We start from the raw sequence: 22,357 nt of genomic DNA, 5'->3' as shown, positions 1-22,357 counted from the left end.
ACACAGCTCCAACTTGTCTGCTTGTCGTTTCAGGAGCTGAACAAATGCAAAACGGAATTGCAGTACTGGCGCTCCAAGTCGCCAGCAATCCCCCTCTGCTGCAGCTGCGGCAAGTCCCTGCCTCCGAACGAGGATCCTCTACGAGATGCAGATGTCCAGGCCCTCATCAACCAGGGAGTTCTGCTTGGAGAGCCGGGAGAAGGCGAGCCAGAGGATCTGGCACCACCAAAGTTAGATTTCGTGCCTATCGCCAGCACCAGCAATGAGGATTGGGAAGTGTCAAAAACAATCGATTTAGTTGAGTGGTGTTCTGGGCCGAGCTCGGAGAAAGAAGATGAGGAAGTTTCTAAATCCGGCATGAAACGGAAGATGGATGACGGGAACAAAGAAGTGTCGGATGTTAAGAAGCCAAGAAGAATAAAAGGTCGCAAACGGTCCAAGGTTTAGATTATTATTTGGTGCACAATTTTTAATTTTTTTGGTCAGTTCGTAAAATATCTCCTGGCACCACTTTCCTGAGAAATTTTGTAAAAAAAAAAAATGAGGATTTTTTTCTGATATATTTTATATTATCTATTTGGATTATAACATTCACTGATATATGAAATGTTTTATTTGTGTATTACCTCAAGAGTTTCATTGTAGTTCCCAGGTATGTAGGAGGAAGAACTGCTGTAGATGACTAGTCAGATGTTTTCAAAAGTTTGAACGTACTTTTCTGTTTTTTAAGACAAAGTTTTGCTGGGAGGCATGTCAAAACAGATCACACAACAAAAGAAAATAATTCATACACATAACATGGTCAGTTCTCGAAAGATTAGTTGCAAATACTTGGTACCTCTGTAATTATTGCGTAGTAGCATTTTTTTTAAGAATGTGCAATGTGTAATATAAAAGTAAAAACAGCTATGCTGTTTGATGTACTGCCCCCCTCCTCTACCCCAAGGAAAAGTAGCATCCCGAGGATCAAATGAGGCTTAGCCAACAAATGAGCTGAAGATGTGAATCACAAGTTTTCTAAACATGTTTTTAACCATGCCTGCTTTCCCCCCATACCCACAGCTATGATGTGGTTAGACTATGTGGCAAATGGCCCATTGTTCAAGTGTTGGGAAATAACAGAATTTGCGAACAGAATTTTTCTTTTTCGAGTGAATTACGTGGGATTTTTAAGTTGAAAATAAAGTATTTTTTTAGAAAATTATACCTAACTTGGTTTCCAAAATAATACAATTTATCTTGTGAAAATGGCAGATAAGCATAGTCATCATGTCAATATAGTTTAGTTTTTGACTGCATCTAATGCATTAGTGTCTTGTAAATTATGAATGCCTTAACTGTATGTGGATAAAAAATTTTGTCGTATATAAAGAAAGTGAATATAGTAAATTATATATATATATGTATGTATGTATATGTCTATAGGATAGTATTTAAAACCTGTTTGAAATTTATTCTTTTACATAATTACAACCACCTGAAAGTTGAGCAGAAATTTGCTTTGATGTGTATGTTGGACATTTTCCAAAATAGTGTTGTTTTTTTTGTTTTTTTTTTCAAAAGTGGGATTTTTATTTTGGCAACACTCTCTCTTGCGTTATGTGCACTCTGGAACCAAAAGTAATATTTAAAAGAAGAAATTGTTTTCCTTATGCGTGTGCACAAAATACCGTGTATAGTACTAATTATTTTGAACTGTTAGACAGTATTAGCTGCAATTGTAAATTTTATCGTTGGATTGTGAAAGAAATAACTTTTTTTTAAGAATAACCTGACATGGTAGCAGAACAGCCTTATATATCCATTAGTAAATACTGTGATATTTTTCATAGAACATGCGAGATTGATAGGTGAAACAATCAGGTGGTGATCGGAGATATGAAATCTACATACAAGCAGAAGAACTTGGGATGAAGAATGAAGATTGTGGATAGTGAACTCTGTAAAGCGTGTATCTGCACGGAGGTGTTTCCTACTTTAATATTGTTACGACATTTAACAATGAACTACGGGCAGTTGCATTCTGGAAGTAGCTGTAACGACCCAGTTGTGTGTTGTGGTAGGCTTAATAATGTAGGGGAATAAAGACTTGAAAAGCACAGCATGACAGCCCTACAAGATATAATTTAATGCATTTTATTGTTACTTATCTTTTTTTTTAATAAAAACAAAGTGGGACATTATCATTATGGAAAAAAAATGTTCTTAATAATCCATGTGAATAGTATTGGAACCAGTGTTTACGATTATTAGTTATAAGTCATAAAAGAAAGCCATATTAGATGATTTTATTAATATTTTCACATAAGAAAAATGTATTGATGTTAAGTGTACCTCGTGTCTGTTTCTAATATGTGGATACTGTTAATAGTGACTCTTTGATGAATCCTATTTTTAACACAAATCCTCACCAAAAATAAACATGATACAGTTAATTGTGCAGGTAGCATATAAGATGTGTAATGTTTGACTGTGTGTGTGTGAATGTGTATATGCATGTGTGTGTGCGTGTCTTTAATAAAATATAGATATGATATATATATTTTTCCAGTTGTTTTATTTGTAGAAGAATCTATTTTAATGTATTAAGAGATGTAATGGAGCAAGTATATGATGTACAAATATGGGCAAAAATAGGTAAAGTGCAATAGATAAAAACCAAATACATAAACTGATTCCAATATTCTATTTCTTGTCTTTGAAAGTTAATAACCGAAGGTATTTCATTCATATTTAGTACAGTATAGGGAGACACAGGCATAATTTTTAGGGAGCAAGGGATGCACTTTCCCTCCCCTCGCAACGTTTATGATTATTCAAACTTAACAGGAGTATTATTGTGAAGCTCCTGGAAGCAGAAGAGCAAATGGAGCAATTCTTATGACTTTGAAATGTAACAGTTATCCTCACCACCAAAGTTATCCCATAGAGGGTTGAGTGGTTTATATGCACGATTCTTGGAAAAGTCTTGGAAATCTAGCTAAGAAGTCATGGAATTTTGAACGCATCCAAAAAAAACTGTCATGGAAAAGCAACCATATTTCTTTTTACTTGCCAAGGTTTGGGAATGAAAATAAAATTCAATTTTTCTTAAGTGAACTTAGACATGCAATGGTGTAGCATGCTGCAAAGAAAGCACTCCTAAGGTTCGAATCCTGGTTAAAACTTTCATATCTAATTTCGTCATATCACCATTGGTCACAAAATCATGATTAACACAGAGAAGTCAAAATGTTTTCCATTTATGCTCAGATACGCTAATCACAACAATATGCTAAGTGGACTTCCACTGGCGACAGAACCCAGAACTTCTAAACTACCATGACTGTAAATCTAACTCTGGCCACAATATTTAGCGAGATCTCACACTCATGTCACTCGAAAATTGAATCTTCAGAAATAAACTTACACTAGATTGGCAAGACTTGCTGCACATGTCAATTTCACCAGGTCATTTTTTTATTCTATACTCTTTGTAGATTGAAGGGGAAAGAAGCTATTCATGTGTACAGTTTGTGGTGAAATACCACATCACTTTAGTATGAAATCTCCCTGAAGTAACATGACTATGAATTGATTGGAATGGAAGCTATACTCACTGAAAATTTATATATATATATGTGGATAAAAGCAAGGAGGACTAAATAAAAATCAAAGAAGGAGAAAGGAAACCCTCAGCGGACAGTGGAAAAATTCAGAATTTTCGCTAACATCGTAACATCTTTGGTGTGATATATGGTAATGGTGCGATCTCGCACAAACAAATTTCTTCGTGTTTACAGGAGAAAGTACTTACGGAATTGAGTTTCTATAGATTGTTGAAAGGCCGTGGATGTATTTTTTTCCATCGTCCATTTGACCGCAAATTCATGTATATTTCAAGAAAAGTATCTTTCCGACGGTCTACGGTAACCAGATGTCGCGTACGTTTCATCACGTAACCCACATGAAGTGTTTCCAACCAAGTGGTTGTTTTGCAAAAATTTTTTGATTTTTTTAAAGTTACGAACAAAATATTAACTATGCCTGCCTAACCTAACCTTGCCGGAAATGGTTTGTGGGCAGGTGCGCCGACTTGTCAAAATTATTGGGGGGCTCTGATCACTGAAATAAATGAATGAATGACTCACTCCCTCCCTTTTTTATAAAATAAAAATTACTTCTTCGTATAGCAGTTTTTAAGCAGCTATTATATTCCTCATGCAAATGAAATGTAACATGAAAAACGTTTAGAAAATGTTTCTAAGTCTCTTTTTGTCTTTTGTGTCTGTTCATTTGTTTTTTAGATAACAATTAACATTTTTATTGGGAAGTATGTATTTACATTAAGAGACCAACCTAACAGTTTTATGCCGGCCTCGGTAGCCGATCGTGTTGGGTGGTCGACTCAACTCGCTTTGATCCAGAAGTCTCGGGTTCGAGTCCCGGCGAGGGCATGGGTGTGTTTTAATGTCCTCAACAGACATGTGATGGGTTGCAAATAACCTTAGTGTTGAGGTACCCATAAAATAACGAATATTTTCAATATTTAACAGTTTTATTTAATTATTTACATAAATGTTAACACAAATCGCAGGAAAATAGTTTTACTCTTTTGTTCTTGCTACAATATTTTACTTTTTAAATATAATTTTGCAATAATAAAAAATAATAGCATGTACACTAAGATATAAAGTGACATACACAACAAAAACATATGAACATGATTTAAAAATAAAGCAAGAGTTGCTCTACGCAGTGGGTTATTTTTTTATGAACTCATTAACAAATGGTCTTAGGTCCAAATTTTCAAGCACAGTTTGATGTATGTGGAGTACCGCTAAGCTGCTTAGTCTCATCTGCGTCATTGTAGATCTTAAATATGTCTTTAGTCGGTGAATAGCACTGAATGACCTTTCGGCTGTAGCTGTCATCATTGGCATAGTGCGGAGGACCATTGTGAATTTGGCAACTTCAGGCAGAAGCTCCTGGAGGGTGCTGTCTTCCAAAAGAATCTTCCTGATGTCACGCATGGCAGTTAGAAGCACTTTCTTCTGTTTGGCGATATCACCAAGCATGGACATGTGTAAGGAGAGTCAATCGACATCCAAATCTTGGCGAAAGAATTCTCGCGTTTGCTGAAAGTTTGTTGTGCAACTGTACACAGTTGAGATGCATTCTTTCTCTACGGCTGCTATTTTTTTGTAGTCCTGTAGATTCATGTCCTTGTTTAACACATGATTTTGCTGTGTCACACACGTCAGTGTATATTGATTTATAATACTATTTTGGAGTGTAGAACTTGTGATGTTTGGCAGCATCAGGATTTTCAAGTCTCTTAGGGACGTAACGTTGCCGGGGCAATTCTGGCTCATCAACGAGGCTCGGTTTGCCCTCTGTGCATTTCAGCCAGAACTGCTCAAAACCCATTCGCTTTTCTTGAAAGATGTCAGTCAAGTATTTTAGTTTTGATTCCACTTCTGTAGCACCAATGCGTGGAGACTGAACATTACAGTTTCCCTTCTATTGGACCTATCACATGGCAGTAGAGGGAGAGAAAGAAAAATGTTTTGAAGTTGATTGATTGATTGATTTAGTTTATTTTACTTCGCGTTTTGTGCCTCTTGGCTAATTTGCGAACTTGGGGATGAGTGATGAAATGATGAAATTGATGAATGGACATTCACAAACAACCAAACCCGACCGGGATTCGAATCCGGGACCCTTGGCGTCGCAGCGCGATGTGCTAACCACTCGGCCACAGGGTCGGGCAAATGTTTTGAAGTGAAGGAAGCATTGTCTCCAGGTATCCAACACATTTTGATGCTGTGTCAGTAGAATCTTCTTCAGAAAATTTCTCAAGAAAATTTAGGTTTTCATAGTTCTTTAAGATCTGTTGCACACTGGAGGCTCTCAACGTCCACCGACGAGGGCAAAGTGGTCGCAGTCCAGTATGGCCAGCCTTCTCATTCACATCAATAATATTCCTAAATATTTGCATTCTTTTAGGGGATTCCCAAACAGTCTTTAACAAGTCGTTGGCTAAATTCATTATATGTCTGATTAATATATGTATAATAGTAAATCATAATTATATACTTAGTATATAGTAATAAGTCATGTGTTTTGCTGTATCCGGTCATAGCCCCCTCAAAGTTGATGGTTTAGCGGTCTCAGATAATCTGTGATTCCTCTCCTTCTCCGTAACTATTGGACTTAATCTGTGGTCTCAGCCCCCCAAAGTTGATGGTCTAGAACATTTCTAATGTGTGTTTAAAGTTAAGTTCATGTGGCACAATTCAGAGTAAACTTTACAAGAAAAAAAATTTAATACATTAGATCCTCTTAAGCAAAATTATTCGGGGGGATCTGCCCCCACATCATTAACATTGGGGGGGCTCGAGCCCCCCTAAGCCCCATGGAGTCGGCGCCTATGTTTGTGGGGCTATCCATCAATGGTTTTTGCAAAATATCACCTTCAACTACCTTTCGCAATTCATAATCGGTAAGTACGAATGTAAAAAAACGAAAGAAACGAGTGAAAAGTGTTTTCGCGATATTGCACCAGTACCTGATATACAGGGTGACTGGTAATTAGATGTATTCCCTGAAAGGGGTTAAAGTAAAGACAATTTGCAATAAATTTGACCATATGATACCCCGTCCGAAAATTAGTAGTTTTCGAGATAATCGAATTTCAATTGTTTTTGAAAAAAATGTCAATTTTCCACATAAAAAGATGAATTGAGAAAAAACTGCTCATTGTATGGAACTTATTTCAGCATTTTCTGATAGCTAATAAATAAGTGGTTCATTTAAAAAAAAAGTTTTTCCCAAATAACAATCACATGTAAGTAACGGGTGGGTCTAAACTTACAAGTGGTGATAAAAAAATGCACTCTTCGTTTACTTGGCAACGTATTAATAACAAAAATGATATGACATGAAGCGTACAAATTACTTAAATTACTTCCTTGTGACATCTTCTATCCAACAAGGTACAAATGTTGCTAACATTTACATTTGTGTACAAGAAATAATACTTCGTTCATCTTCATGTGAATGGAATCAATGAACAATACAATTAAAGAACATTACACGTCTTGCTCAAAGTGGGCACCTCCATTACGAATGCAGGCACGCAGGTTTTTACGGGTCATTTGGTCTCTTAACTCGTGATGTGATGGTGGCCTTGACGTGTTGACCAGCTGTTAAGATCCTCTCCCTGAGCTCATTTTTTTCAAAAACAATTGAAATTCGATTATCTCGAAAACTACTAATTTTCGGACAGGGTTTCATATGGTCAAATTTATTGCAAATTGTCTCTACTTTAACCCCTTTCAGGGAATACATCTAATTACCAGTCACCCTGTATATATACACAGGGTGTCATTTTAATGGCACCCACGGACTACGATAACGTATAGAGGACATCAAAACAAACAACTTTTTTCCGTAACATTTTTCTCGTTGGAGCGTCGTTTCGGCGCTACAGTCGTTCAAAAAAGCCCGTTTTGCCGCCTGAATGCTGGCAACCACACACAACATTTGATTGCATTTGTAACGTCATATCCCGTCGTGAAGCGATGCGTTACAGGGTTGCCAGGAACACACATATTCTGTGAAAAATGACATAGCTACAATCAGCCACATTATGTACCGTAAAACAAAACGAGAAAACACGTTCTGTAACCTAACGGGAAGTAAACAAACGATACGAAAAATGGTAGAAAGAAAATAGAATTCAAGTGGAAGTGGTCATATCGAATTTTGTATCAGCTTGCATGTCAAATATTTGCAAATCTAGTTACCAAGTTGGCATCTACAATTAAAGCCCCTATCACACGGAACTGGATTTCTAGTTAGAATGCCCTAGTTGGCGATGAACTGACTTTCTGGGTAGTAATCATGGCCGCCTGGCTGACTGCTTGACTGGTTTTGAGGAATAGGACATGTTCTAATTGCTACTAACTTTTCGACTAGATTCTGTGGAACAGCCAATCAGAGCAAAGTTTGGCCATGTGAAGATATTCTGTGAGTTTGTAAAGTACCCTTTTTTTGTCTGTGGCTTCCGAGTGCATACAACACGAAAGGCATATTTACAATTGAAAAAGCTAAAATATTCTTCCATACGTGTATAGTAAACGTTGTAAAGTATGTATTTTATCAGCGCCGTTCTTCTCTACCTAAAACCATTTAATGCGATGCGATATTCGTCTCGGTTGGATAGTTATTTACATCTCGCGCGGCCGTCATTATGGGAACGAAAGACTATCGACAAGTACGGTATAACAAGTACCGTGTGAGGCGAAAACTAGCAAATGGGTAGCCAGTCCAGCGTCAACTAGAGCATTCCAAATAGAAATCCAGTTCCGTGTGATAGGGGCTTTAGTCTATCCACTTCGTCCTTCTGATGCTAATTGTCTGTGACACACTGAACAGATGACAAAATAGAAATGAAAGAACTCAAAATTCCAAAGGTAAGCAACACATAATATAATGTATATTCAGGGCATTATGAGGCAAGTGACAAAAATGGTTGAAAATACAGGGATATAAATAGTAGTAAAACAAACTCTCCGACGACTGTGTTTATCTACGAACCAGATACACATGTAATAGTTTGCAACTCTGAACAGGGCAGTATAGTCGCTATTGATTAATCATTAGATTGTTACTGTGGTTGTACGTGTTTTAGCCGTAATGTAACAACGTGAACCTCAGATACTTCCGTTATCAGCACAAAGTACCACGAGGCATCTGGACACAAACCTATAGATATCAACCTTGCAACGAGATTTGCAAATATAATTGACATGTAGCTGGGCGTAAACAGCCACATGTAAGTTGTAAGTACAATAAAAGTTATTGTTGTTGATATTTGACATGTAGGCTGAGACAAAATCCGATATTGACTCTTCATTTTGAACTTTTTTCCATTTCTCATATCGTAGGTTCACTTCCCCCTTACCCTGAGATGACTGCTGATCTTCTGGCTGGTAGGTTATGATGTTCGGTCTTCTGGACGCGTTTCTCGCTTCGTTTTACAGCTAATAATGTGGTTGGTAGTTTGTCATTTTTCACAAAATTTGTGTGTTCCTTGCAACCCTACCGTGCGCTGTTTCGCCGCAGGAAATGATGTCACAGATACGATCAAATGTTGGGTTGGGTTGCCAGCATCCAGGCGGCAAAACGGTCTTTTTTGAACGGCTGTAGCGTCGAATCGACGCACCAACGTGAAAAATGTTACTGAGAAAAGTTGTTTGTTTTGATGTCCTCTACACAAATCTGTGGTCCGTGGGCGCCATTAAAATGACACCATGTGTATATATATATAAATTTGTTTAGATTTCCTGTTAACTATGTAAGGATGTCGAATAGATCCTTTCTAATAGAAATATGCATATCATGTTGGAAAGTGGTCCAGACATGCAGGATTTAGAGTGAGGAGACAATTGGAAGTTAAAAAAATAATCTTAGTCCAGTGGAGGCACATAGTGGTTCGGATCCCACTTTAAACTGCAGGTCTAGTCCCGATTAGCCACACTGTGCATAAAGTGGACTTAAAACACCAAATCTACCAACCAACTTCCCAGTATCGCAATAATTAATTAATATAAAAGTAAAGAAAGTGTAAGGTAACCTAACCTAATGAAACACTCAAATTCAAGAAAAATAACTTCAATTAATGAAAATAATTCGTAGTTGATAAAAATAGAAACTTTAACATCCAAGAAGTACTATTAGTGAAGATATATTATTTAAACATTGAAACGGAAAGAACAAGGATCACTTATACAGTTGAGCTGTTAACTCATTCATGTAGCTGCATTCACTGTTAAGATATTTTTCAATAGGTATGCGATCTTTAAGATCCTTTGTACCCTGTGTACAGAATAAGTCTAAGTAATAAGTAATGCATGCTAGTCTAGGGCAGACGGGTAATGTGTACTACCATTAGAAGAACCAAGTGATAATCAGGATTTAAGTTGAGGATATTAAAGGTAAAAAAAAGTGCTCCCCTGTATAGGGGGTGTGGTTGATTGATTGATTTGTGTTTTAAGTCCTCTTTATGCACAGTAAGGCTAATCGGGACTGGACCTACAGTTTAAAGTGGGATCCGAACCACTTGTGCCTCCACTGGGTATCGAACCCGGGACCCCTTGATTACAAGGCGACGACGCTACCACTGCGCCATCAGGGAGTGAATATAGGGGGTGTGGGGGTGATGTGATCAGCATGACGACCCTGACCGCCTTTACCCCGCAGGGTTTCCCCCAGGTTCCTATGTTATTCGACGCTGGGTGGGCGCCGGGGCCGCTTCCATCGTTAGAAAAGTTCCCGGATTTGAATCGGCCGGGGATCGAACCCGGGACCTTTATCATGGTAGTCAGACACGTTACCGACTGAGCCACCGCGGCCATTATTATTTTTTATTTAAAATTCAATATTTATTAATTTGAAATTAATTGTTTAAAAATTACCTTGACCTTGATGCAGGCGCGGTTGGCCTTATAGCGCACAGGATCAGTCAACCCCCAGTAACAGTGGCGTACGCAAGGCGGATGTTACGGGGTTTAAACCCTTGAGCTTGTGGAAAAAAATTAAATGGGCAATTTTTCACAGTCAAACATCTGGGACAATAGTATTACTATTACTATTTCTACTACTACTAATACTACAACAACTACTACTACTACTTCTACTACTACTACTAATAATAATAATAATAAAATTTGAATTATTATTTCCATGCAGCATGGAGAAAAGCAGAGCATTCCAAACACATGCGTCTTTCAGAGTGATACCTTGAAAATAAACACGAGTTTATGAGGTTAGGTTAGGGTAACTATGATTTAAAAGAGAAAAGAGTTGTTTTTTTATCTCAGTTGTAACAATGTTCAACACACTGGCGTACGCAGGATGTGAATTATCGGGGACATTTATGCGGGAAAAAGCCGGGAAAATTTCACCAATTTCGGGAATCGAATCCGGATCTCCCGCGTGATTGTCACTTATCAGACGCTCTACCGACCAGATCACCGCAGCTCCTTGGATGAGTTCCATACTTTGATTATTTCAACTTATTTTAATATATTTTCTTGTATTTATGGATCTTCTTCACCCTTGAAATGTCTCACCTCGTTGACCAGACAATTATTTCGTAACAAAGAAACAAGAAAAATGCTCCCAGGATTTGATAAAAATCGAATGACTAGAAAGTAATTTCGTTCTATTGTTTTCATAAATACTATATTTATGTAGATCTCTACTACTTAATAGTAGTAGTAGTGGTATTGGTAATATTATTAGTATTAATTCAGCTAATTAATTAATTATAAGTATTATTAATTAATTGTGATTATTATTATTATTTAATTAAAGTATAATAAAACAATGGTATGTGAATTTGGAAAAAAGTTTTAGAAATAACACCCCCCTTGATGAAATCCTGCGTACGCTACTGCCCAGTAATATACGGAATTTACCTCGAGAATGGACAATAAGCAATGTCTTTACCTTTTGACAATTTTTCGCTAAAATTTCTACACAAGAAGTCATGTATTTGTGTCCGTAACACGGCAAATTCTTTTGCTGAGAAAGAGAAACCGCGAATCGGCCACCCTCGTGCAGACCCTCAGCTGAATCCCCACAGGAGAGCTCCTGCCATAGTGAATGTTTGGGCGGCAGTCAGAAGCTTGGGGTAGCTATATGGGCAAAATATATGGCAAAGGATACTGAGGAACCTCGATCTCCAACCAACGGTCATGCGCAGTTCGTGCTCTCTCAGAAGCAGGTTTCACCCCCGTGAGCATAAGCCAGAAGGCACCGTCCTCGCTGCGAGTGAGATCCAGCTGGTTCCCAAGACTATTAGTAGTCTTGGCTGGTTCCTCCTTCCAGTGTTGCCCTGCGAGGTTCAAGTTTGAAGCGCATTCGTTACATATTCTATCTTCTCTGTTGAATAATTTTTGTGCCGAACTTCTTGGTATAAATGCAAAATTGTGGCAGAGAAGGATGAGTAGAAATGAATGAAAGCTGGAATTAGACACGATGAATTAAAATAACAGAAATACATTACTAAAATAACTCGTGCATGCATTTAGACTTTTTCCTTAAAGATGGAAACACTTCGGATCTGTGAAAGTAAAAGAATGGCGCGATCTTAGACAAGAAAGGAAGACGTGACAAACCATGTCGGTGTCAATGTTTCAAGGTTGTAAGTTTTCGAAGTGCTTGAATAGTTGTTGCAAAGTATTGATGCTCCAAAGGATGGACTATGTTACGTCATTTGATGCAGTGTAGGTGTTGCTGTCTGCGCAGGTGTGAAATGACAGCTAAAATGCACACAATTAACGGAAACATACCTTCTCGTCTGTTGAAAGAAAATTAGAGATAAAGCGTGTACTGGTCGACCAACTCCAAATTTGAACTCAACTCAACAAAGATTTATTGGACTTGCAGCTTTACAGATGGCTGTTTATGCCCAGCATACATTATAAGTACATAATAAACATTTTTAATATAAATTTTACACACAAAGTTCATAAACGCTCTTAAATACAATTTTATGTAACTACATTAAGTCAGTCAGTAACAGAAGTATATTATAATTTTATATCAGCTTTTCTCAAAAAAGCAAGTATAACATATCCAATTCTAATATCTGGAGCATACAACATTGAAGTCATATTAATAGGGAAAGGAACATTAATTTTTGACAATGTTTTGTATAAAGTCTTTCTTCTCTCTGAGTGAATTGGACATTCCAAAATAATATGATGAGCATCACCCCTTAAATCACCACAATCACAATTCGGAGATTTTAAAATGTGTATTTTAAATAAATGATGATATGTTCTCGCGTGACCACTTCTTAGTCTATTTATTAAAACAATTGCATTTCTTGATCCTTTACAATTATAAAACCAAGGTTTTTTTCTATTGTAATCAACATAAGGACGATAACTTTCACCAACGCTTTCTAATGCATTATTACACCATAAGTTCCATTCTTCAAAAATTTTCTTCTTAACCCTCGGAAGAAGATCTGTATAATGCAATGGTAACTGGATTGTTTCATTCATTTGTGCAGCTTCTTTTGCATATCTGTCTGCTTGTTCATTTCCGTAAATATTAATGTGTGGGTAAACTACCTTTCCATTGCTAATTAAGTTATTAGTTGCACGAATACAATTGATGACATATGGTGATATTTTAAATAATTTTTTATAATTAGATTGTATTGCTTGTAAAACACTTCGCGAATCAACCAGTATTAGAAATTTCTGTTCAGGAACTGTACCAATATAAATCAAAGCTTGATATACCGCATATATTTCTGCTGTAAATATGGATGCCTCCACTGGTAACCTAAACATTTTTGATATATTTCTTTCAGTATCATAAAGAGCTGCTCCTACTCCACTTTCAGTTTTAGACCCATCTGTATATATATGATAAAAGTCTTCCCAAGATTCTCTAAACTCAGCTGAATGATTATATTTCGGGATATATATATTTTGAATTGGTTGTGTGGGAAATTCTAACGAGTATACTGGCAATGTTCTTGCTATGAGTACTTGACTACATTCATGGTGATATTTACTAAATAGTTGTACCCAAAGGGTAGCTGATTTATCATTGGTTATTCCTGAATCATGCAGCTCTAAAAGATTTAATAAAACATCATTGAATGGATGCCATGGTGAATGTTGTATTTTAAATAACATTTTTATTGCAATTAACTTTATCCTCACAGAAACCGAACATTCTACTGACTCCATATATACCACTACATTAGGAGTACTGTTCATTAATCCCAAACATCTTTTTAGAATTTTTCGTTGCTGGACTTCTAGTGGAGAAAGTTTTGTTACTGGAAGATTACACAAGACATTAATCCATAATGTAATACTGCTCGATAATAATTCTTATAAAACATAAGCATGCTGGTAGGATGTGCTCCCCATTTGGTATTCGCCATAGCTTTAAATAAATGAAATATTTTATCGGATCTATTTTTCATCATACTTATTTGATACTGCCATGATAATGATGCATCAAAGTATACACCTAGATATTTTACTTGTGAAACAATTGGAATTTGTAATCTCCTATGATTAATGTTGAAAATATTTTGAAGACCCTTATGTTTAAATACTACTATTTTGGACTTTTCTAAAGATATTGATAATTTCTTCTGCTTTAACCATTGGTTAAATTCTATTAATTTATCTTCAAACATTGAAAAATCTTTCAAGTGATTGTTTGAGTCTAAATATATACATACATCATCAGCATATTGTAGAAACTGAAATGGGGAATCTATTATTGTTTTAATATCTGATAAATAAACATTAAATAATAATGGGCTAAGAGGACTTCCCTGTGGTAGTCCTTGTCCAATATATATTGGACCTACCATTTCTGAACCAAAATGAAAATAAAGTTGTCTTTTAGATAACAATTTCCATGTCAATATGAGTATACAATGAGGCACTTTTAGTAATTGTAGTTGTCTCAATAGAACAGTAATATATACGTTGTCATATGCACTTTGAATATCAATAAAGGCTGAAAGTACTGATTGTTTTTTGTTAATAACGCTATAAATATGAGAAGATAATGTTACTAATGCATCCTGGGTTCCATAACCTTTACGAAATCCCATTTGTCTGGGAGAAAATACCTTTTGACCTTCCATAAACCACTCTAATCTCTTTAATAAAAGCTTCTCAAAAATTTTTGCCAATACGGAACTAAGAGCTATTGGGCGATATGACTGACCCAACGAAGGGTTTTTTCCTGGTTTTAGAATTGGCATAATAATTTGAGAGGTCCATGCAACAGGAATTTTACCCGATAGGAATATTTGATTGTAAATTTTACATAAAATGCTTAGTGCATTCTGTGGAAGATTTCGTACCATAGAATACGTAATTCCATCAATGCCAGGAGCAGAATCTTTAGACCCTTGAAGAATTTCATGAATTTCATTTACAGTGATAGAGGATGTGAACCCCTTTGAGTATTTTGATGTAGATGAGAACGTGTAGAATATATTAGGAGGTTCGCAGGCTGATGTAAAGGGTGTAGGAATTACTTTATTAATAAAATCAGTTTTCCATTCAGTGGACAAAGGTAAAGTCCGACTTACATGTGCTTTTCTAAGTGATCTGAACTTGCGCCATATAACGTCTAATTTTGTTTTAGGGTTTATTTCTTCGCAATATTTTTGCCATGAAAATCTCTTAGCCTTTATATATACTTTTCTAGATTTTGCAGTAGCTCGTTTTAAATTTATCAAAGTTGCAGGTGAAGGAGCACTTACAAATTGTTTCAATGCTTGTATTCGCTTCCTTTTTGCTTGAAAACATTCTTCATTCCACCAATCTATTTTAGGAAAATTTCGATCATATTGCGGTTTCAGTCGCGGACAGGCATAATCCATAACTTTAGTTATTATATCCACAAATTTTTCATATTGTACAGTATATTGGTTTTGATATTCTTTAGCTGAAAATTTTAAGTCTAAAACTGAATTATATTTCATCCAATCTGCCCTCTTTACGCTCCACTTACGAATTGTTTTTTTGTTTTATTAATTTTGGAAATTTTTGAGATGATGTTAGCGTGATGAAACATGGAAAATGATCACTAGTTCGTAAATAAAAGTCTATTTCCCATACAAATTCAAAACACTGATTATCAGATATTAAAGTTAGATCAATTGAGGACATATTGTTTCCATTTGGTGGTACATGTGTTGGAGATCCATCATTTATAACTGTCAAGTTATGATAATCCATCCAATCTTCAACTGTCTTTCCCAAAGTATCAATTCTATGATCACCCCACAATGTATTATGACAATTAAAATCTCCTGTTATGATAAAGGGATGTTGAAAGCCAGACAAACGAGAATTTAGATGAGAGCTCTGTATTTGTTGAGAAGTATAATGAGATGGAATATACAAACTAATAATATTATAAAGTAAGTTGTTTAACTGCATTTTTATACCGACCACTTCTACATTATATTTGGAAAATAAATCATGTGTTGAATTAAACTGAATTTGTTGAAATGGTACACTTTCATGAACAAAAATTCCCACACCCTTATTTCCCACATTATAATCATTTAATATAGTATGATAGTGAGCAATATGAATATTTTCTGATTTTAAACCCCATACCTCACTAACACAAATAATTAACGGGTGACACTCATCTATTAATTTAATTAATTGAAGTTTCCTCGCAGAAAAGGATCTAAAATTCCATTGTATTATTAATGGCAAGATTTTTCTTTGCTGGCAACACATTGTTGTTTTAAATTAGGGGGTGTCCCCGAAATCTTGTAAGTCTTGAATTAGTTTTAAAATTTGTACAGAAATTTCGTTACATTTTAATATTATTTTCCTAATATATAATAAATCATCACTCACTGAAATTGTTGTGGTTAGTTCTGCTATTAGATGTAGCAGATTTACTAGCGATTCTTTCTGAGAAGGACTCTCTGCTGTTGTCCTGCGTCCAATCGAATCTGATTTTCTCTCCTGTTCCTTAGAGGAACACGTCGTGCTCACAGGTTCACTTGAATTACCCACTGCTGATGATGTTGACGCAATTCGTGGATCCTTGTGTTTATTTTTGTCCTTTATCAAAACAGGTTTAATTGTTTTCCTCAATTGTGAAGCAGAATGCAGTCTAAAATTTTCCCCGTGTTGTTTTTTAAAACTTTCATAAGACCGGTCAGATTCTGGTGGCACTTTCTTCCAACAGAGGTTACTTAGATATGTGTCATTTCTTCTATTTTCCCAATCTGTAACAGAATTAAATCTGTTTGTAGTATAATTTTCTGATGTGCAAGGGCTTTCCTTGTTAATTGATTCCTTTCTTATCTCCAGCAATTTAGGAAAGTCTTTAGCAGAGGTCGCATATGTTCGCCGTTCATTTCGTGGATCAATTCAAAAAAGTACTTGTTTCTTTGCATCTTGATAGGAGATGTTGTTATAAGCAATCAGCCTTTGTATTTCTCTCTCTTGCTCCCATCTTACACAAGACTTATCGGTAGATAAGTGGTTTCCCTTGCAATTAATACATTTAGGACTGGCATTGCAGATTCCATGTTCCGCTTGACCGCATCTATAACACACGGGAGAGGATTTACACTGTGTTTGTGAGTGTGAGAAACGGAAACATTTCTTGCATAAAATCACAGATCTTACTTTTGGCTTCACTTCAAATATTTGTCTCCACAACTTCACTTCTTTTGGTAACTGTTGAGATTGGAATGTTACACTAATGAGTTTAGTAGGTTCTTGTCTTACTTCCCCATCCTCATTGAAAAAAGTTTTCTTCATCCTTATTACATCTATTATTGGAACTTCAGCTCTAATGTCTTCGATTATCTCGTCTACTGGGATGTCGGTAGGTACACCATATATTAATCCTTCTCTCACTAATAGACCTTTAGGAATTCTGGCTTCTAAATGGTATTTTTCCTTGATGAATTCATTTTTAGCAAATTTATTTGCATCATATGCTGTGCGAAATGACAATTTTGCCTGCTTCAAACCACTTTGTTTAACGAATTCAACATCAACCTTCTCCTTACACAAATTATAACCTAATTTTACCGTATTCAGGCTCTGTGATCCAGGTAATGTACTGTCCACCAACACGATATATGGGCCTTGATGTCCCTCATAATATAAAGACATATCATATGCCTCATTTTTATATTTAGCAACACCAACCTTTGTACTTGCACTTACTTTCGGATTTTTGGGGTTTTTCTCCACTTCAGGTTCCGTGCATTCTTCATTAGATCGACCTCTTTTGAAAGAAGTCTTATCACTAACTTCCATTTCCGCTAACTGTTCAGGTACAATCACATTCATATCACTCTGGATTGCTTGCATTAAATTTTCTTCATTAATCTTCACATCCTGAGCCATCTTGGGAAATCACAAGCGTTTTTATTTCGCTTTTCTCGTTCACATATCAAATGTAAAATGTATAGAGAGATTTAATCTTGTAACTCTAGAACTATTGTTCTCAAATCAAACTTCAATTAATTAGATCTCAAACTAGAAAAACAAACAATTCAACACGCTATTCACACAGAATCCAAACGATACCACCATGAAAACTCCTTAGTCCGATTGTGTCTCCAAATTTGAAGAAAGAAAAGAAAGCTGTAGCGTTCCAATGAAAGGGTCTCAGGTTTCTAGTACGTACATGCCATTGGTTGCCATTTCCCTTTAATAATTGTAGGACCATTGTGATTAGTCGTTTTACAATTGCAGGCATGGGCGTCCGGAAGGGAAAAAGGCGCCACACTCGCCTGAAAAATTCATGTAAACCTAAAACTATTTATTACACACATATAATTTCATTTCAGTCACAGTAATTTATGATGATTATTATAAAGACGCTGCAGGGACTGAAGGAGTGTTTTTTGAGAGAACAGCACTATTACAAGGAAAAATGTGCCTAGTTTGTCCCCCCTGGAAAAAATGATCTTGCTTCCCATCCCTGGAACAAATCCTGAGCACGTCCATGACGAACGTCCATAAAACCCAAAATTTCTTTCATAGATGCACAATTTATTGTACTTAGTTTTAGCCCTAAATTTATACGCACACCTCTACTATGAAACCTCATTCTATGAGAAAAATATGTACCAATCTTTTAAGCCCCCCCCCCCACATCCCTTTGTTTCTCGAAGAAAGTATATTTGCGGAAAATGAATATGTGTCATATGACTTCGGTGAACCCCCAGGAAAATAATGCACTAGCCGCGCCTGCCTTGATGGTATACATACATTTTTGACATCAAAGCTTGGAGACTTTTTTTAGAAGTTAAAGAATTCACAAATTATGATTACACCTCTGATGTTAGAATTCAACAATGAAATAAATTTGCACATGCAGTCAGCAGGCCTCTATATATTCTATCATATAATTCATGATGGAGAAGGCAGTGATGCAGGTGGTTAAAATTTGGTGCACAAAATCAGCATGGCAGGGGCAAGATAACTGAATTGCAATAAATGGGAAAGCAGTCACATTTTGCATTACTCAAAACACTATATAAAAAGTGTATTTTGAATAAAGAATATCCCTTTATCTAATTTTATGTTGGAGGAATTAGCAGCAAAGGAGGCGCATTTGATCGATTTGACAACACCTAGAAGTGAAGGTATTATATTATTTAAAATTTGAAATTGTATCTTGTGTATACAATTGAGAAATGTAATTAGTGCAGAGCTCAATGACTAAAATTACACATTTTGTAAAAAAATATATTTCTAGATTCCACCAACCCCTCTCCCGGTACGCCACTGAAAGTGAAAACCAGAAAATTTGCGTCAGCATGCCACAGTTGTACTTGTAAAGCCCACTTATGTCGAAGATAACTCTTTGAGATTTCCGGAAAGAAAAATGTTCGAAAATATATATCAGTAGCACTGATGTTCAGGATGGATAAGACATTTTTGCTTTCACCACTATCACTATCATTGCCTAAAAGTGTTATGATTTCTGCACCTATTGAAAGTTTTTATCATTCTTTAAAGGAATTAATTGATTTGTTAAAACTCAGAAATAGTACTTAGCTTGTTAATCACTGTATGCTGTTCATGGGAAGTCATAAATCATTTAATCAGGTTCGTAATGTAAAAGAAGTATATTTATGACCACCTAACTTTCAAGATTACTGAATTGTGGTATATCACGATAGATAAGTTAATTTTCTTTGGTACCGTACATGTAATGATAACAAAATAAGTGTTTTTATATTTCATTGGCTTGCGCTTATTGTAAATATTAACTGGCTTATTGACGTGATGGTTATACAATTGATCAGTAGTGAAGCATAGTTTTTTCTGATCCACCAATAGTAAATTATTCAGGGCCCTGAGTGAAAAAGAACATCGAGAATATTATATTCTGTATACCATTGTTGATGCCAGAGGGGGGAACGGACGTACAATAGTCAGCTGGTTTCCCCCACCACCACAACGGACAAGTAATTAAGTTTTACCCCAAATACTCTGCTTCACATCGACGGAAGTATCTTCTAATTAGCAGTTTATGGTTGTTTCAGACACACAGTTCTGGCATATTTTCTTGCTAGGCTTGAAAAGTGGTGGGTAAATATGCGATATCGCCCGAACGGATTTCTTCAAATTTACAGGAGAAACTACTTACTGAAATCATTAAAATTTCGGTAACCACCAAACGTCTCTAATTCCCTTATTTTCGTATTTTTCACATTGATACTTACATATTCTGCATTCGTAAGGATTCTTCTATTTCGCGTTTCGTTTTTTGCAGGCAAATAATCTCAATTTTCGAAATATGGAGTATTTTTATTTTCTTCGCTTTTGCTTGCGTTACACGCGATATGGCGGAGAAATCTTGACTAGCGTAGTCCATGATCAGTGGTTATGCAGTGTTGCGACCTTCTTCATAGCAAAATATCTAGGTACTAGTATGGAGAATACGTAAGTATGAATGTGGAAAATACGAAAATAAGGGAATTAGAGACGTTTGGTGGTTACTGAAATTTTAATGATATGGATAACAACATAGGCCTTTAGCCTAAAAATAAACTTCAGTCTGCTGACGTCAGAACGCAAGGTAGCAAGAGTGTTGTGCGATAAGTGATTGAAATAAAACAAAGCAACTGATTGTGAAACAGGTACACGTCTCATACTCTCACTTAATGGCGCGTGGATAGGTTAGTAGGGCCACGCAAAGGTTTCAATAGTGAAAAAGATAGCCCCACGAACCATTGGCGCTAGCCCCACGAACCATTGGCGCGTGGATAGGTTAGTAGGGCCACGCAAAGGTTTCAATAGTGAAAAAGATAGCCCCACGAACCATTGGCGCGTGGATAGGTTAGTAGGGCCACGCAAAGGTTTCAATAGTGAAAAAGATAGCCCCACGAACCATTGGCGCGAGGATAGGTTAGTAGGGCCACGCAAAGGTTTCAATAGTTAAAAATATAGCCCCACGAACCATTGGCGCTAGCCCCACAAGCCATTGGCGCTAGCCCCACGAACCATTGGCGCGTGGATAGGTTAGTAGGGCCACGCAAAGGTTTCAATAGTTAAAAATTGGTTTCGAAAAAAATATTCGTAGCCCCACACACCATTCTCGGATAGCCCCACGAACCATTGGCGCTAGCCCCACGAACCATTCACGGATAGCCCCACGAACCATTCACGGATAGCCCCATGAACCATTCACAGATAGCCCCACGCACCATTCACGGATAGCCCCACGAACCATACATAAATAGCCCACGAACCATTCATAAATAGCCTTAGAGATACTGGGCGAAAGGGGGGGTTATAGCCCCCATCAACCTCACATTGAGCACGCCACTGATCCTGTGCACGTCATGTTGTCGCAAGTTCGTAATCAGAAATGATGAACAGTAACTCACGTTTATTTACGTTCTAGAACTGTTACACAGTTACAAAACCGCATATTTGGAAACACTGACCGGTTATTACGTCATGAAACGCTCGCAAATATTTGGTTCACGTAGTAGACGGACATCAAGGGAACAGCTTTCGTGCATTGGAGTGGCATTAATGTCGAAAATTACATGATTTACCGGCAAAAAAATTTCAACGAGGTGAAAACAAACTTCCAAGACCTTCCTAAAGTATAAATAAACCCATTTCGGTAAGTACTTTCTCTTGTAAAATTAAAGAAATACGTTTTGGGGATACGAAAATTTTACCTAAAGTGCTGCAGAACAAGATATTATCACTTTTTATGTAAGGAACTTGCATTTTCTGTAAAGCGACAACATTATGCCGTTGTTTCCATTATGTACCTGCAGATGGCGCGAGCGTCGAAAGTCACGCGGTCTCGCCAGTGTTTCCAAATGTGCCTTTTTTTACGAGAATTTTTTGTAACTAACCTAACCTTGCTGGAAATGGACCGTGGAACTATCGTTAATGGTCCGTGGGGCTATCGTGAATGGTCCGTGGGGCTATCGTGAATGGTTTTGGGGGCTATCGTGAATGGTTTTTGGGGTTATCTGTCAATGGTTCGTGGGGCTATCCGTCAATGGTTCGTGGGGCTATCGTGAATAATTTTTGGCGGTATCCGTCAATGGTTTGTGATGACATAATGAACACGAAAGTAGGTATTTTACGGTGAAGTAAGATTGAAACACTGCATACCCACTCCACATCGACAAAACACAAGTAGGATGCTCGATGATCCAAGACGAGTGCACGCCATATTGTCTGTTACTCAAGCGGAACAAGGAAGACAAATAATGACTCGTAATATGAAAAGTTGACACTATTTTATGGAAAAAGACATAACTTCACCTTAAAGAATC

At 36.7% G+C, this 22,357-nt stretch overlaps 2 protein-coding genes across 7 annotated transcripts in view; both read left to right on the top strand.

The window, feature by feature from the left end:
* LOC145978451 (uncharacterized) overlaps window positions 1-2,546 on the top strand; it is a 38,231-nt gene extending 35,685 nt beyond the window's left edge. For all 3 annotated transcript variants that reach the window (XM_083111098.1, XM_083111099.1, XM_083111097.1), the window contains exon 7: window positions 34-2,546. In XM_083111098.1, coding sequence (XP_082967224.1) covers window positions 34-447 — 414 coding nt within the window. In that variant the 3' untranslated portion in view covers window positions 448-2,546. The remainder of the gene's footprint in view (window positions 1-33) is intronic.
* Window positions 2,547-19,477: 16,931 nt separating this feature from the next.
* The window catches only part of bigmax (helix-loop-helix-leucine zipper transcription factor bigmax), a 64,575-nt gene continuing 61,695 nt past the window's right edge, over window positions 19,478-22,357 (top strand). For 3 of the 4 annotated variants that reach the window (XR_014440667.1, XM_083110780.1, XM_083110779.1), the window contains exon 1: window positions 19,478-19,655. The gene's annotated coding sequence lies outside the window, so the exon portion shown is untranslated. The remainder of the gene's footprint in view (window positions 19,656-22,357) is intronic. The other variant, XM_083110781.1, reaches the window with a different exon arrangement.

The sequence above is a fragment of the Lepisma saccharinum genome, chromosome 24, assembly GCF_977018435.1.
Source record: "Lepisma saccharinum chromosome 24, izLepSacc3.1, whole genome shotgun sequence".
In the NCBI taxonomy this organism is placed as follows: domain Eukaryota; kingdom Metazoa; phylum Arthropoda; class Insecta; order Zygentoma; family Lepismatidae; genus Lepisma; species Lepisma saccharinum.
The sequence above is the reverse complement of the archived record's forward strand: the minus strand, read 5'-3'. Positions and strand labels throughout refer to the sequence as shown.